The sequence below is a fragment of the Macrotis lagotis genome, chromosome 6, assembly GCF_037893015.1.
Source record: "Macrotis lagotis isolate mMagLag1 chromosome 6, bilby.v1.9.chrom.fasta, whole genome shotgun sequence".
Taxonomy (NCBI): domain Eukaryota; kingdom Metazoa; phylum Chordata; class Mammalia; order Peramelemorphia; family Peramelidae; genus Macrotis; species Macrotis lagotis.
This window is the reverse complement of record NC_133663.1, coordinates 55,833,891-55,846,444: the sequence shown is the minus strand read 5'-3', so window position 1 is coordinate 55,846,444 and position 12,554 is coordinate 55,833,891. Positions and strand designations below refer to the sequence as shown.

The following is a 12,554-nucleotide window of genomic DNA, read 5'->3' as shown; positions in this document are numbered from 1 at the left end:
ATTTTACAATTCATCTTTCATCTGTCCCCTTTTCTCCATTTATATGACCATGGTTCCATTTCAGTTTCTCATTACCTCATTCTCTAGGTTTTATCCAGCTCAAAATGTCCAATACATTCCTAATGTGTTTTTGCAAGGCAATGGGATTAAGTGACTTCTCCAAAGTCATATAGCTAGGCAATTGGTGACATGGGACTGAATTTCAAGAGAGAATGTCTCTGTGGGGATTGGCACTAAAGGTAACATAACTAGCTTGTAAATAGGAACTAACTGAATCCCTGTGTCCTGTTGAGCTCACAAAAGAGATGGTAAAGAGAAAAAAGAAGGTCCAGAACAGAGCACCAGGTAGCACAATCCCCTCCTTGGTTAAGAGATATGAAACATTTTTAAATAATAAGAATATCATTCCACAAAGGAGGAATTAAAGCAAAGAAAGAGTCACAACATGGAAGACAAAAAACAGAGAATTTAACCAGGAGGATGAAGGGACATTACAGAATCACAGAATGTTACAACTACACATGCCCTTAGAGATAGATAATCTAGAGTTTAGACCAAAGTCCTTACTTCTTTGCCCAAGAAACTGAAACAGAGGAAATGAAGTGGTTTACCCATGATCAGTTTCAGAGATGAGAACATGGGTCTCACTCCAAAGCCCACACATGAGCTATTCTTGAACTGGGGCCATATTGTGGAAAACCTTGAGTTCCAGGCAAAGGAATTTGGACTATATCTAGATATAGATAGACAGAAAAGATAAAGTTAGAAAGACAGAAAGATAGATTGATTATAAATAGTTATTGAAGCTTTTAAATAAGGCTTTTAATTAAAGGCATTTAAATAAGGACTTTTAAAATACGGTTTTTTAATAAAGACACAGAGGACAAGCCTTGTAGACTCTAAGGCAAAGACTTTTTGCATGGTACATTCAGTACAATTTGTTTAAGTATGAGCATTGAATCAATTTGTCACAATTAGTCTTTCCCAGCAGGACACAGAGTAGGGGTCATGGTGATTAGGTCCTGTTACCATGCCTTTTTTTTGTTTTTTTGCTTTTTTTGGTAAGGCAATGGGGTTAAGTGACTAAGTGACTTGCCAAAGGTCACACAGGTAATTACTAAGTGTCTGAGGACAAATTTGACTCCAGGGCCGGTGTTCTATCCACTGTGCCAGCTAGCTGCCCCATTACCTGGCTTTTGTAGAAATGTAATATCCCTAGCTCTATTTTATTGTCACTAAGCAGATACACTATTACAATGAATCACTGCCTCCTACCTGAAAACTTTCAAAAATGGTTAAACACATTGTAAATGCATGTTAATTTACTTAATTAATCAATGAGAAACATTATATAAAGAAAATAATATATTAGCCTGAATGTTTTGTCTCACAATATAACAGATATCTTCAGGAAGACTTGAGGGATAATTAAGGGACTGGCAGAATAGAAACTTTGAGATAAAAAGAAGAGTTGAGGTAGTAAATAGGGCTTCAGATCTGCAACACTCCCCAATATGTACCAAATTAAAATGTAACTGGGAAATATTTAACAAAATAAATAAAAGTACAATAAAACTCAGATAATGCTAATATGTTGTTTTCTAAATCCACATGTGGCCAGTAGGGGTCCTTATGTATAGGTTAGTAGGCCCCCATTTCTGTTTGAGCTAGGGAAAGAATTCACTCCTGGGAAAGAATTCACATACTGTGTTTAAAAAAAAAATACATATACTATGAAAAAAAAATCATTGCACTGAATTCAAAGTGAGACAACCTAGATTCTAATCCCAGCCCGGTTTCTTACTACTTATGTGAAGTTGAGCAAACCCTATCAGAGATTGAGTTTCTATATCTATAAAAAGAGTAGATTAAGATGATTTCTAAGGGGTCCCTTCCAGCTCTAAATCTAGGACCATCATTTTCTTCTTTAAAAAAAAAGCACTAATTTTCCTTAGAAACTTGATTTCTAAGAAGAAATATTGTTAAAGGTGAATTATATAAAATGTCTTTATCATTGTTTTTGTTATCATGTATTTGTTATCATGCAATCATTAGTAAAGCAATATTAAAACAAATCAAATATACTAACAATATATATAAATAGGTTTCATAAACTTTTTTATCATCTAATGGCATACATTGAAACCTATACTTTTTTTGCAACAAATTCCACCAAGAATTTTCCCTAAAAGTCAGACTGTGCTTTTAAGAGAGCCCCAAAATAAAAATTTCCAAAAAAAGGCTCTTCCTTTAGTAAAAAGAACAAAGTATTGGTGTCAGATGTCCTGGGTTTCAAATTCTGATCTAGAGAACATTGAGCAAGTCACTTTGCCTCCAAATTGTCCAGTTTCCTCATTTGTCAGAGAGGGAAGGGACTGATTGTATGATCTCTCAAATTCCTTCTAATTCTAAATCCCAAAATTCCAAAAATTTATTATCATTGGAAAGATAAATATTGTTAGCCATTGCACAGAGAAAACTATTTTTATAGAATATAGATGGGGGAGGGGAGCAGAATGCTACAGGATGCTCAGTAACCAATCTCCCTTTTTTTAGCAAATTGATACCGCCTACAGTTTTAAAGACTTAGAGTGGGGATAAATGTAAATGCAGGTTTTTATAAGGTTTTCAGGAAATTTCAATATTATTTCCTGAATATCAAGTCATTTTACTAGAAATTTGAGAAGGACTGGGTATTATTATTTATAAAAAACTGATATTGTGATTTAGGGGTCAGCATCCTAGGGCCCCCAACCAGCCTCTAGGGCACTAAACTTTTAGGGGCTTGGAATACAGGACGATCATAGTTTTAGCTCCAGACTGTCTTGGGATCAAATCCCAGCTCTGCAGTTTAACTGTCTCTGTCCCTTCATTTTCTCAATTGTGGAATGAGATGACCTCCAACTACCATTATACCTTGAAATCTGTGACTCCCTATAAGAATTCCTTAACATCAGTAGCTACTCCTCTGTGAGGCTGACAGAATTCTACCTACAAAAAGAAGAAAAACTACTCTTACTCATTCTAAAAGCTAAAGGTCAAACTGTCAATGATTTTCCCTATCACTGTTAGGAAAAGAAAAGGACCTCTTATGTATATAGAGGATTTTGAGAATTTAAGTGGGATTAAGCTTCAGAATTTCGAAGGATGGGGAGATGCCCTGCCCAGGGATCTTTAATATAAAGCAGGTCAAAGCCAGCAATATATACTGCTTGTCTTCACCTATCTATTTGCAGGAAAGCTTAATGTTAAGAATCCTATGAAGGAGGATTGTTCACCACTTCACTACCAGCTACATTTTTTAAAAAGAAGTGTGGCCCTCTGGTGATATGGATCAGTTCATAGCTAAATGATTTAAAAAAAGGAGGAGGAGGCAGAGGAGGGGGAAGAAGGAAGAGGATGAGAACAAAGAGAAGGAAGAGGATGAGTGATGATGATAGGATATCTGCATGGAGGGAGTTTTCACCAATGTGTAAAACTCTGAAAAGATGAACAGATTTGAGCTTTAGATAAATTGGGATATCCAATGATGATCTTTCTTTATGAACTGAACCCCAAGCAGTGAATAAAATTGTTCTAAATATTTACATCACAGAGTATCCAAATTACTCTGTGTCCCAGGGAAGCCCTGACAATAGAACTGACAGAGCTAAAAATAAAAACCTTACAAATATTCTTTGTGTTTCTGAGTTGGTGCAGTGTAGGTGAATTAAGCAGGTTCGAGCTACTGCACTAAGAATTTGGGGACATCCTGTAGAGTGTGAACATCTTTGAGTCAGGATGACATGAGTTCAAATCTTGATTTGGATACTTACTAGATGTGTGACCTTCAGAAAGGTGTGTCACAAGCTCCCCAAGCCCCAGTTCCTTCAGTTATAATAAAGGGTAATCACAGAACCTATTTTACAGGTTTTATATGGACAAATATGCATAAAATATTTAACAACTCAAAGATCTACATGAATTTCAGTTATTATTATTATTATTATTATTATTATTATTATTATTATTATTATATTACCAGGTATTACCTGTAGGTATATACCTACACCCTACACAATTCTTTGAGAGGCAACTCATAACCCAGTGGATAGAGTTCTGAAGTACAGGAAGACCCAAATTCTAATCCTACCCCAGATAAGACTAAGTGTTTGACTCTGAATAAGTCAATTAACCTCTATCTGCTCTAGTTTCCTTATATGTAAAATGGTTAAAACAGTGCCTACCTTGTAGGGTTGTTATGAGAATAAAATGAGATAATATTTGTGCAGTATTTAGCATGCAAATAAATATATAAATGTAAATGCTTATTCGCCTTTCCTTAATTTCCCTTCACCATTTACAATTACAGTCTATCTTCCACATGAATACATTTTTATTGACAACATGAAAAAGCCAAATTGATTACCAACTAGGGACACAGTCATGGAAGTCTAGACTTTTATTCTATTTTATATTCAAATCACCTCCTCCTCAGTCTCACCTCCGCATAATCAATTGGGCAGAGTCCTACTTTTGTCACTATACTTCCAAGGAATTTTCTGGAGCACAACTAAATCAGTAGAATTTTGAAATCCCAGAAATGTAAAATGGAATCCAAAGGAAATGTCATTTTAAAAATGTAATGAAGTATCTTAAATACAGATTACTACATAAAGTGCAAGGAGTCCATGTTGAATACAAAGAATTAATTTTGTTTCTTTTAAAATAAGAAAGCTGATTTTAGAAACTGTGGATTAGCTCCCAGTGTGTGGGTGTAGCCAATTTGTCTTTGTTGGGAAATCGGCCATGCCTTCACAGGAGGTAACTTATAACAACACTGCCTTCTGCCTTTATTGAATTTAAAAAAAAAAAGTATTGTGATCTCAAAGACAAAGCTACATGAAACACCCGGAAGGTTCTACATTGGAAATTATTCGAATCACAATCTTTCAAAGAACAGAAGTTAAGAAATAAATAGTTTTACTACAAATGTTTTCAGTGCACAAAAGACTACAGGATCATTTTGTAGATTTTTTTCTTCTCCATAATTTAGGTGTTAGTAAATTAAAGGGAAAAAACAGTTTTTCCCACAAAAAAAATGGAAAATGAACTTTAATTAGAGCTAAACTTTTGTGGGAGTGAATTTTACTACAAAAAAAAATTTAGCTCTAGGAATCATGAGCTTCATTTGAGCATGATTTCCCAGAAGACTTTGCTATCCACTCTTAATTTGGTATGAGAAGTAAACAGACATAATGAGATCTTTACCTTTCAAATTCCATGTCACCCACTAGACCATAGCAATATTCACAATACAATTAGTGAATAATTTCAAAGTAATATCAAATATAAATATTGCTAAGACATCAAGATCTTATTTTTCTCTTCTATCAAATAGTTAAGTCACTTCATCGGGTTATTGTAAGGAAATAGGCTATAGACTTTTTTACAAGAAAAGTGTGACATTATTATTATTATTATTATTATGGAAGACAGATTCAGATTCTACTATTAGATGCATAACCATTGGAAAATCATTTTATACATGGGGAAAACTTTTTTTCTCTGAACCTCAGTTTCCTCATCTGTAAAGTGAGGATACTTGGGCAGCTAGGTGGCACAGTAGATAGAGCACCAGCCCTGGAATCAGGAGTACCTTAGTTCAAATCTGGCCTCAGACATTTAATAATTACCTAGCTGTGTGGCCTTGGGCTAGCCACTTAACCCCACTGCCTTACAAAAAAACCCCCAAAAATTGGCATTTAAAATGAAGATACTTGAAGTACCTTTCTCAGAGTCTTGAGACTGAAATAAAATACTGAATATAAATGACCATATTAGTGTTAATAATGATTATTTTATTTTATTATTATTTAGAAAGAAATAATGCATTGCTATATTCTATAATCTCAAAACAAGACAAATACTGACTTCAAATATACACAACTATAATTTACTTCAATAAATAGAGTATGCCTAAAAGGAAATTGTTTTCACAATCTGATTTATAGTTTCCTCTAGCAGTTGAATAGTGAGGGATCTGAACATGTGTCTCTTCTGTTCCTCCATAACAAAGCTACATTTTAGAAGAACTCTAAGGGGTCCCAGGCATGTGATTTAAGAATCAAATTATATGTATTCACTCAAGTATTTATTTCAACAAAGTGATGGAAACTCCTATGTTCTGATGAGAGAAATGTGGAAGTGTCTTTTTTGCTTATTTTTAGTGAAACTAGTCTAGGACAACCCTTAAAAAAACAAAATAGTTCCTTCTTCATACCCTTTTGCAGAACACTTCATCTGTGGGTCAGTTAGCTTGTCAGACAAAGCTTGTATTCCACAGTTACTGGCACTGGCTCAAGGGATGGTTTCCTATCTGCTTAACAATCCCACTTTCTTCATAGGCTTCCTCTTTCTTTCTATTGTCCTTTCTTCTCACTAAGATGCCTTCCTGACTCCACTTAGTTTCTCACTAAAATCAAGATTCGTACATGTAAGTTGCTCTACCATAAGTATTAGAACGTGCCTATTCTGGCAATAGATATTAAGTATTATCTAATATTAAATTACAAAACTATAAGTGACCTCTCACCAGGGCAAGGCAATTCTTTTATTCCTCCATAACTGTTTCTATCCTTACTCATTACAGAGTTATTCCAAACCTCATCCCTATTTAAGCTTTCTGAGAAAAAGAACTTAGATGGGGGTCTAGAGCACAACACGAAAACATAAACAGGAGGATGAAGAACCAAAACCTGTTCTTCTGAGTACCTCAAGAACAAAGAAAAGAACCTTTTAATATGCTGCCTGTCAGGGAGAAAGTGGGAGGGAAGGAACTATAAGTCTATGGATCCTAAAAGAAAAGACTTGAGAAGCCATTTAGTCCAATATCTTCATCTGACAGGTGAGGAAACTGAAGTTAGATGACTTAACAAGAAGTCACATAAGTAACTACTATCAGAGGTGAGATTTGAATCCAAGTCTCCTTATCTCAGAGTCAGTGTGTTCTTAAACCCCATCTACTATTTATGGTCAAATTAGGATATGTGTCAGAATCTAAGTTTCAGATCAGGACATAGTATCAGATTTTCTGGCAGAGCTTAGAATGAATATATCAAAGTCGGTAGAGGGACACTCTCTCTCTCTCTCTCTCTCTCTCTCTCTCTAACAAATGAAATGATAAGTCATGTAGGAATCATGGAGGACCTTCTCTATGAATAAACATGAAGTGCCCTCAATCCAGTCAATGAGGCTTCTTTAAGGCCATCTATTATTCTGGCTAGAGGCAAGATAGAGAAGGATGAATTATTCTCTCTCTCCCTATGCCACCCCAAATCCATCACAAATAGTTAGAAGGTAATTTGGTGTCATTTCTGGCATATAAGACCAAGGATGGCTAAGTAGACAGAAATCCAAAAGAAAACAAAATAAACTTAAATTTATATTTGCTTGATATTTTTCAAAGTCTGACAAATACATGCACACAAATATATGCATATACACCAAACTTAGTGTCCCACAAATAAACATCAAAAATATATGCTGACAATGTTACTTTAGGAATACATGTTAATCTAAATAAATGATCTCTGTCCTAAAGCATAAGAAATAGTGACAATTATGGAGGTTATATATGTTTAAGCTCTCTAATAACTAAATCAACACTGTGAAAAATTATGAGAGGCTTTTGGGGATTGGAGGAAGAGCAACTTTCCATAAACTCACCAATAAAATAATTGTTTCCCAAAGCAAGCATTTCCTCAGAGAGCACAAGGCCACCCAGTGCTTGAAGAAGAGTAACACTTCTGCCATCAATAAGGGAGCATTGTTTAAAGCCAGTTGCTGTGACCTTCCAGAGCAAAATTAGGGATGCTGTGGCATCTTTCCAAATCCTGTAATGGAAGCAATGGAAAAAGTGAGTCACAAATCATCCTCTGGAAAAACCCATCTCAAGAAACAGTCAATCAAACTATCAAAAAATAATAACGACGATGATAAGAAGATGAACAGAGTCTAAATGGTCTCAGTTTCTTCATTTTTAAAATAAGGGTTAAACCTCCCTACCAGGCTATTACCAGGACAAAATAAAATATAATTTATAAAACTCCTTAAAAACTTTAAAGGGCTATACAAATTCTAAGCAAGTACTGTCTAGATACCTATTTTCCACATTATTTTATATGACTTTCTACATATTAAAATTTAGATTCTATCTTTTATTCTCCTTCAAAATGTAGAAAGTCATTGATTTTATGTGTGTGTGCATATATATATATATGTGTGTGTGTGTATATATATATATATATATTTTATAAAAGAGCTAGGTCTAAACCATCTTAAATTTTGAAAGCTTGCAATAGCTATTTTAATAAGAAATATAAATTAAACATTCTATTCTTTCATATAAAAGTTTCTCCCTTAATTATATGTCATATACAGAACTGCAAGAATTTAAATATTAACAAAAGATGTCCTTTATATGCCCTTCTTGAGTTTACAAAGCTCTTTATGATTCATCGCATTTAAACCTAAAAATACTCTTATAATGTAGAGAGAAGAGTTATTACTTTTATTTAACAGACAAGGAAACTGAGGCACACCAAAAAGATGTGCCTGGCCTGAGGTCAGAGGACTCATTTCACTATATCATTATTATTTAAAGTATGAGTACAGTACAAAAATTATAAAACATTAACTGAAGGGTAACTTTTTAAATAATAGAAAGTTATCCAAGGGCGTAATGTGGTAAATGGATAGGGTAGGAAGGATTTGGATCGATTCTCTTTGGAATCAAGAAGCTACAACTTCCTTCATAAAGAGACTCAAAAGAGATTGGATCCAGTAGTGCAGTCAAAATCTTCTGGTCAACAACACATATAGCATGGTAGAAAAATGTGAGCTTCTTGGAGTGACACTTAAACCCAATGTCTTTTCTCTCTGGTATCTATTAGCTACATGACCCTAGCAAAGTCTCTTTTTTTTTTTTTTTTTTTTTTTTTTTTTTTTTTTTAGGTTTTGGCAAGGCAATGGGGTTAAGTAGCTTTCCCAAGGCCACACAGCTAGGTAATTATTAAGTGTCTGAGACCGGATTTGAACCCAGGTACTCCTGACTCCAAGGCCGGTGCTCTATCCACTACGCCACCTAGCCGCCCTCTAGCAAAGTCTCTTAACACTTCTGGATTCACCTACAATATAGAAGATGGAATAGACATGGAAAAACTGGAAGAAGAATTTTTCAATAGTCTAGATAATAGACTATGAGAACCCAAACTATGGTGGATACATGTGTGCAGAACACAGATTTCCAAATAAAAGCTTCTCTTATTCTAGTTGTAATGTTTTTTTTTTTTTTAAGATAAAAGCTTTTCAATTTCATATAACTAAAATCTTTGGAGAATGTTTCTATACATATTTGCACTTAACCAAAGTTCTCTCCTTAGCCATAGCTGTAAAAGGTAACTAATTTACTATTTTCCTCAACTTTTTTTTTAATTATATGACTTTTTGTATTCAGAATTTTGTCCTGTGATATGCGGTCTAAATTGCTGTTCTAAAACCAATTTTTGTCAGACTACTTCCCAATATTCCCCAGTAATTCTAGACAAGGTACTTTCTAGACAACAGATACTTTCTGTTTTTTCCAAGACAGTGCATCACCCATATTTTCTTTTGCGCTCCCTCCCTCACCTCCACCCCACAAAATCTCTTGCTTTATTTCACACTCAATTCAAGCACCACTTTGTTAATAAACTTAGCAACTTAGTAAATGTAGTGGATGAGGGAGAGGGAAGAGTGAAGGCAGACACCAATGTCACCTGTGTGACTGTGATGATGGTAGTGCCCTCTACAAAAATAAGGATTTCCATTCATCTAATTTGGGTCAGAGAAAGATTAATATTTCAACTTACAATTTGACTATTCTATGAATATTAAACCCAATGACCTATTGAAACTGTTAAAGGCGGGGTGGCTAGGTGGCACCGTGGATAGAGCACCGGTCCTGGAGTCAGGAGTACCTGGTTCAAATCCGGTCTCAGACACTTAATAATTACCTAGCTGTGTGGCCTTGGGCAAGCCACTTAACCCCATTTGCCTTCCAAAAAAAAAACTAAAAAAAAAAAACCGTTAAAGGCTCAATATCTTTTTTGAAGACAAATATGATTGGAAAAAGTTCTTATGCATGCCTCTGGATCTTGACTGAAATCTTCTGCATTCTTAGGCTTATTGGGAAGCTGCCAGACAACTTCACAGGTATAGACAATCAATTATGTCATTATTGTGATGCTTCTTCCTCTGCATCCTAGGTGGCATCAGCTGTGCCTACACATGTAACTGATGAGATCTTTCAATAATCAATTGATTGCTGAATAAATATACCCTAAGCACAGCATTTATATTTTTAACCCATTAAATATTATTTAAAGTTATCTCAAAAGCCAACCTGAAATTCCACCAGACACCCTTATGAATTCTAAGGGTCATTTTTTTTATTGAAAATTTCTAGTAATTGCCCAGGAGACATAGTGAGTCCTCTAAAAATTTAACAAAGGCTGCATATTTCTATGACATCTATCTTTGCAAAGTCAACTATCTCAAATCAAGCAAACAAAACCACATTCTTACTTTACTGAAGTGTTCTGTGGAACATCAAAGGATACCAGCCGGCCTCCAGAAGAATTATTAGAACTGGCATTCCCACAGGCAATATCTGGGATTATCTGAAAGCAATAATGGCTGGTTATTTTTCATTCTTGATACGTCGATAAGGAAAATAAATCTTATCAGAAAGAAATGCCACCAATGACATGCTCTCTGTTCCTGTTTAAGGAAGAAAAAGTAAACCCCTAAGAACTAGGAAATCACTGATCCTTTTTACACCCAGAGATTCCCTTAAGGGCCTTCTATGAATTAAGTATTGAAAAAGATTACGTATGAGGGAGGCAATGAAGATTTTAATCTTTTTATTGTTCAATTTTTCATTCATTTAACAAATTCTTCTTGAGCACCTTTGGAAGGGGTTGAGAGCTTAAAAGATCACGTTTAGTCTTTAAGGCACGTCATGCTAATTAGGAGAAAAATGCTTCCTAATTATACTGAAGAAAGTCCACCAAGAACTCACAACTGATGGGAGGAGGGTAGAGAGAGGATGAGAGACAGGGGCTTGTGTCTCAATAAAAATTTTCTATTTCAGAGATGGACCATGCATGATCAGGTGTGTTTAATGAAGTCAATATCATCCAGTTTTTTAATAGTACCATACTACATGTGTGTATATGTGCACATAGATGTAGATATAGGTTTAAATGTATTTTCCCTCTTTTTAGCTTTATTTTCTAATGACAAAATTCCCGAAGGAAACATACTTAGTAAAAGAGAAGTGCCCTCTTCTATAAAATAGATAAACAAACTGCAAATTATCTCATAATGAAAAAGCATGTCCTCAAAAGGAGACATTTTATTAACATCATGGTCATGAGAATAGAATGAAGATTGAATTATAATTCTGACCCACCCAAACAAGCCCATAAGGGAAATTGTCAGATACATTTCTCATATTTATAATAAAGATCTATTTTCTCACTGAAACTCCAAAATATTTAACAGTACATAGAATATATGATAAAAAACCTTTATCCTTTCAATTAACTGAAAATAAATACTTATATAACTATAGACAGTATTTATTCCCCAGTTCCCATATTCATTACACATGTAAGTTAAAGAATCTATTGAATGATCTGTTCCTTAAGTGGGATCTATTAATAATTCTTTTTCCAGTAGAAAGGCATGGAATATAACTCATAGGCAAGCATTCAACAAGGGTCCACAAAGAAGTTGCTATTTCTAAAATAATAATAAAAATCTGTGAAGTCAGTCTCAAAAAGGACTCTATAAATAAGCATCTCCTATTATAGAATGACAGTAATAAAAAGTTTTCACATTGGCAATCATTCAGTTTCAATCACACTGAAGTGACTTGGCCTACAAATGAAGGTAAGTTTGGGTGATTTGGGGCTTTGGAGGGTTTTGTTTATTTGATTGTTCATTTCGTTTGTTTGGGGGGTGGAGGAGGTTCTAGTATTCTATCAGGGAATTCTCAGTATGGAAATTTCTCCTTCTAATGTAGATACTCAATTCTTCAGCTACATAAAGAGTCACCTAAGGTACTAGAAAGTTAAGTAATTTGCCCAGGGTCACAAAGATTTAGATGACTAGAAAGCTAAAAGCTATTTAATCCAGTCCTCGCATTTCACAGGTGAAGAAGCTGAGGCCCAGAGAAGTGAAATAAATGGAATCAAAATCATTCAAACAATAAATGTTAAAGTCAGGATTCGAACCCTCTTTTTTCAGCATTCCACAATGTTAGCCTTGAACTAAGAGCTTTCTGAATCCAACGTGGGTCCTCTATCCATTACCCTGTGCTGCCTCTAAGCAAATAGATATACCATAAACAAACCCTTAACATTAGCAGAAAATGTCCAAAAAAGATCAGCTTTTAGAGGGAATTCAAAGAACGATGTTAAATTCTAATATCATCTCTTCTAGAAAATTCCACAAACAGGGGTGGCTAG

General features: G+C 34.7%; 1 protein-coding gene across 1 annotated transcript in view; it reads right to left on the bottom strand.

Moving 5' to 3' along the window:
• Positions 1–12,554, bottom strand: part of DNER (delta/notch like EGF repeat containing) — a 345,353-nt gene that overhangs the window by 198,820 nt on the left and 133,979 nt on the right. The window contains exons 3-4 of the mRNA XM_074191208.1: positions 10,606–10,700; positions 7,708–7,874 (exon numbers count right to left, since the gene is read on the bottom strand). Coding sequence (XP_074047309.1) covers positions 7,708–7,874; positions 10,606–10,700 — 262 coding nt within the window. The remainder of the gene's footprint in view (positions 1–7,707; positions 7,875–10,605; positions 10,701–12,554) is intronic.